The 4,135-nt window shown below is 61.8% G+C and overlaps 1 protein-coding gene across 1 annotated transcript in view; it reads left to right on the forward strand.

The window, feature by feature from the left end:
- Positions 1-2,045: 2,045 nt before the first annotated feature.
- Positions 2,046-4,135, forward strand: part of Tmem132e (transmembrane protein 132E) — a 53,924-nt gene continuing 51,834 nt past the window's right edge. Inside the window, exon 1 of the mRNA XM_033763095.1 lies at positions 2,046-3,727. Within this exon, the coding sequence (XP_033618986.1) occupies positions 3,661-3,727 (67 nt within the window). The 5' untranslated portion in view covers positions 2,046-3,660. The remainder of the gene's footprint in view (positions 3,728-4,135) is intronic.

A 4,135-nucleotide genomic window follows, 5' to 3' on the forward strand; every position in this document is an offset into this window, starting at 1 on the left:
TGGAAAATCTGGCATTTGGAAGATCAGAGGGTGATCAGACACTGACCCTGCAGGGTTCCCCAGTCCATGAAGGGCAGGTCCACATGGCAGGTACAGCAAGAGCAGGGTAGAAGTCATGGCTCCCTTGCCCTTCCTACACGGTCTTCTTAAAATGAGCAAAAGTGTGTAACACCAGGTGTCGTAGCCATCTCTGGGTATAAGCTCTGTGTTCAGCCTTCTCCTCTAGAATGGGTGTTCATGGGGCAAGGGTTACTTCTCTCTTGCTCACTGTTGGGCCCTTATCCCTGTGATGCTGGAGATACTCAGTGCTGGTGTGAAAGAAAAGAAGGGAGGAAGGAGGAGAAACAGAGTCAGAGCAGAGAGAAGCCCATGTCAGAGGCACTGGACAACCTGACCAGAGAAGACGCTGCCAGTTTCCAGAGATGGCCAGGGGAATGGGCTAAAGCTGAGGACCTTCAGGCTCCCAGGCAGCTGCAAAGAACTGTGAAGATGAGCAGTTTGGGGTCTCTTCCAATGATGCAGGCAGGCAGGCAGGTATGGAAGGACCACTCCCTGATTCCAGCCCCTTTCTAGAGCCCTCCCTGCCTCAGGAGGTTGCTCCTTTCCCCTTCTCCCACACACAGCCTGATTGCTGGCTTGCCTCTCTGTGGGATGGTTAATAAGCCCTTGGGTGACATTAATTGCCACCAGGCATTATGGGTCTAATGAGAATCATCTTCTCTGACTACTCCAGCACCTCCTATCCCCAGGACCTGCAAAAGCCCAGCAAGCCTCCCCAGGCCGCACCTCCAGTTCCAGGCAGAAGTGGGGGTGGGGGAGGGGCAAGAGCCGCTCCCCTGGGTCCCAGTGCCAAGCTGAAACAGGGACACGGCCTGCAGCAAGAGGGAAGGGAGGATCTCAAGAGGAATCCAAATCCATTTTCCATAAACAAAACATCACTTTTCTGGATGAAAAGGAAACTCACAGCCTCAAGAGGGCTAGGAGGGAGTCAGGCAGACAGGGCCTGAGGGTTGAGCACCAAATTCAGCATCATTCGTGGCTACCTGGTCCCACTCTCAATCTGGCTGCATGGATGAGTGTGGACCGGTGAACCTAAAGACCCATGTCCCCTCCCAAGATGGGTTATGTCAAACAGGATTGAAGAGTTGTGCTTCCAAGTGTAGAGCTGGGTGGAAACCAGACCTTTGGGGATTTAAGAATGATACCTAATGCTATAAAATCACCGCCATGGATCCAAAGACTGACAGACAGTTGACTTGTCGAGTCTGATCTAGGTTACATTCTAAGGGAAGGGGCCTGGTAGTGGGAAAGAACTGACACCCCAGCCGCCCCCTCTCCCCTGTCAGCAGGTGCCTGGGTGAATGTGCAAGAAGTGCCTTTCAAGAAGTGCCCACCCCAAGCAAAGCCTTGCAAAACAACCTGTAGGCAGCTATCCCGTCCTCTCCGCCCCCTCCTTGGCGGGCTGGCTGGGTCTGCCCCAAGCTGTGCCTCCAGCTCCTCAGCTCCTCGCTCCTCCGCGCGCTCCTCCGCTCACGAAGACGAGGAGCCTGAGAGCTCGCTCCCGAACCGCGGAGAGGAGCTAGGCGCAGTAGCTAGGCTGATTCCCACCCTGGGTCCCTGGAAAGCCCCACCCTGGGTCCCTGGAAAGCCCCAAGCAGACTATGGGGTGGGGGTAGGGTGCCCCCTACCCGCGCCTCTGGCAGAACAGCTGCAGAACACCTCCGGCGCCGGCGGGGAGCTTGCATCCTTTGAAAAGGGACATCAGCGACTGCGGTGGCATCTACCCGGGAGAAACGCAGAGGCCGCAAGCCCCACTCGATCCCAGCTCTAGCTTGCATTGGGAAGGAAAAATAAAACGTAAAACAGAGAACTGAACCGCGAGGTCTGCCCCTGCCCGAGTCTCATTAAGGAGCCGCGCGCGCCCCCAGGCTGGGAATGCGGAATGGACACGTGGACAGACTAGGGGGAGCTGGGGGCGGGGGGAGTCTCTGTGGCGGGCGAGCCGTGGGCTGCTAGCTCTGGGGCCACGTGACCACGGGGAATCTGGGAGGGGAGGGAGAGGGGGAGAGAGAGGGGACTAGCGCGCCAAGCTCGGCGCCCGCTCCTGCCCTGGTGGGCGCTGAATCCGGGACCCGAGAGGAGGGCAGTGAATGCGAATGTGTGTCTCTCTCGAGTCATTTACGGCGGAGCAGCCGGCGCGAGCGCCGAGGAGGCGGCGGCGGCGGCGACTGCTTCGTGCAACTGTGCCCTCCCCACGCCTCCTCTTCCTTTTTGCTCCTTGATTTTTCTACCCCCACACATGTCGATGGAGAGCCGGCGCCCCTGCCGGCATCTCCTCTCCACTCCGCCCGGTAGGCACCAGCTGCAGCCTCCCCAGCCGGGGGCTGCGCAGGTGCTGGGTGCCCTGGCCCCAGGGTCCTCGCCCTCCCCTCACCACCCGCATCCTGGACTGGCCCTGCGATCCGCTTGCCCAAACTGACTCGGAGAGAGCGAGAACCGATGTCTGGCCGCACCCACCGCGACGGTGGAGGAGCCGGCGTCCAGGGGCAGGGGTGGGGGCGCAGGGAGGAGGAGGCGTCGGAGACGCTGAACCCGGAAAAGTTCAAGGTTTGTGCAGGTCCCCCCAAGGAAGGCGAGGAGCGAGGCCGGGCAGCGTGTCCCTCTGCTGAGACCGTGAGACCTGAGAGAAAAGAGGGGTGGCCCGGAGCTGTGGCTGGCCGAGCCCCTCTCCATCCTGCAGCATTGGGTAGGAGGCTGGAGTCGACGCTGGGAGCAGGAAGGGCCCAGGTCAAGGCGCATTAGCTGGTTTTCCCTCTCCCTCCTTTTTCCAACCCCGTCTCGATGGGGCAACCGGTTTCAGCCTCTCCACCCTCGCGCCAGCCACGGAGCTGCTGCCGGGCCAGGAGGCGCGGAGCCGGCCAGTGCTGAGCGCGGGCCCTGGTAGAGATGAGCGAGAGCGCTGGAGTCCAAGAGCGAGCTCTGCGAGGGCACAGACATCTGGAAGTCCACCTCGAGCTTTCCAACCGGGCGTCGCCTACGGTGGTGGCGACCCGCTTCGCTCGTCTCAGCACTGCACGGAAACTTTTCCTTCTCCGGATGGATTAAAGTTGCCTGGGATTTCTCTTTCTTTGCGAAAGAAATCATTCATTTGCACCTGGCCTGGGATTTTTATGTCGGGGCTGCCGCAGGGTTCTTGGAGGAGAAAAGCTGCGCTCTCCATGTGGGGTTACCGCCGAAACCACAGAAATTGGGGTTTGAGTTGGAAACCTGCACCCCTGAGCGAGTTCGGATTCAAGCTGGGCCACAGAGCCAGACTATCCGGCGCTTAGCTCTAGGCAGCTCCCGGGACTCCAGCGACTGGGCCCCGGGACCGCACGTGCGGCTCCCCCCTCGCCTCACAGATCCTGCAGGGGGCACCAGCCCAGGGAGGTGGAGGCTCCTCCCGCCCGGAGCTGCGCCCCCACCAGCTCTGAGGGTGTAGCCCGCGGCGCCCGGGACGCCCCCTCCCCACAAAGTGTCCCCGAATTGCGCTCCCGGGCCCCCGAAGCTTCGGCCGAGACTGCTGGCGCCACGGCCACGCTGAGCTGGATGTGACCAAGTCTAGCCTGGGGCCAAGTCGTCGACTGTTGCCCCCTCGGACCCCTCCGCTACCACCCCACCATGGTCCCAGAGATGTCGGGCCGCGGTGGCGCCGCCCTGCTCTGCCTCTCGGCGCTGCTCGCCCACGGTAAGTGTCGCGGCGCAGACTCCGGGGTGAAGATGCGTCGGGAGACCCTGGAGGGGGCACAGGGAGGACCGCAGAAAGGAGAACCCCCATCCCCACCTCTTCTGGACTCCGCTGAGGGCTCCCAGCTCGCCCTGCAGCTCCAGTTACCCCGGCCTCCAGCGGGAGCTGAGGCTGGAGCCCGCCAAGGGGAGCCCCAGAACTGGGCGGGGGGGGGGCCTTGCATTCTTCTCCGATTGGAAAGAAGGGTCCAAACCCCAGAATTTGGGGGCGTGTCCGCCCACCGAAACAGAGGGAGATCCGCTAGATCGCGCCCGGGACGCCCCACCCGCGGTGTCACTTGCAGCTGGCCGCTGGGCTGGGGGCTGTTGGGATAGCGTCTTCCCCGGCCCTGGCACGCAGGCCGGTGCC

The sequence above is a fragment of the Fukomys damarensis genome, unplaced genomic scaffold (genome assembly GCF_012274545.1).
Source record: "Fukomys damarensis isolate Sample0158 unplaced genomic scaffold, DMR_v1.0_HiC HiC_scaffold_13, whole genome shotgun sequence".
NCBI lineage: Eukaryota > Metazoa > Chordata > Mammalia > Rodentia > Bathyergidae > Fukomys > Fukomys damarensis.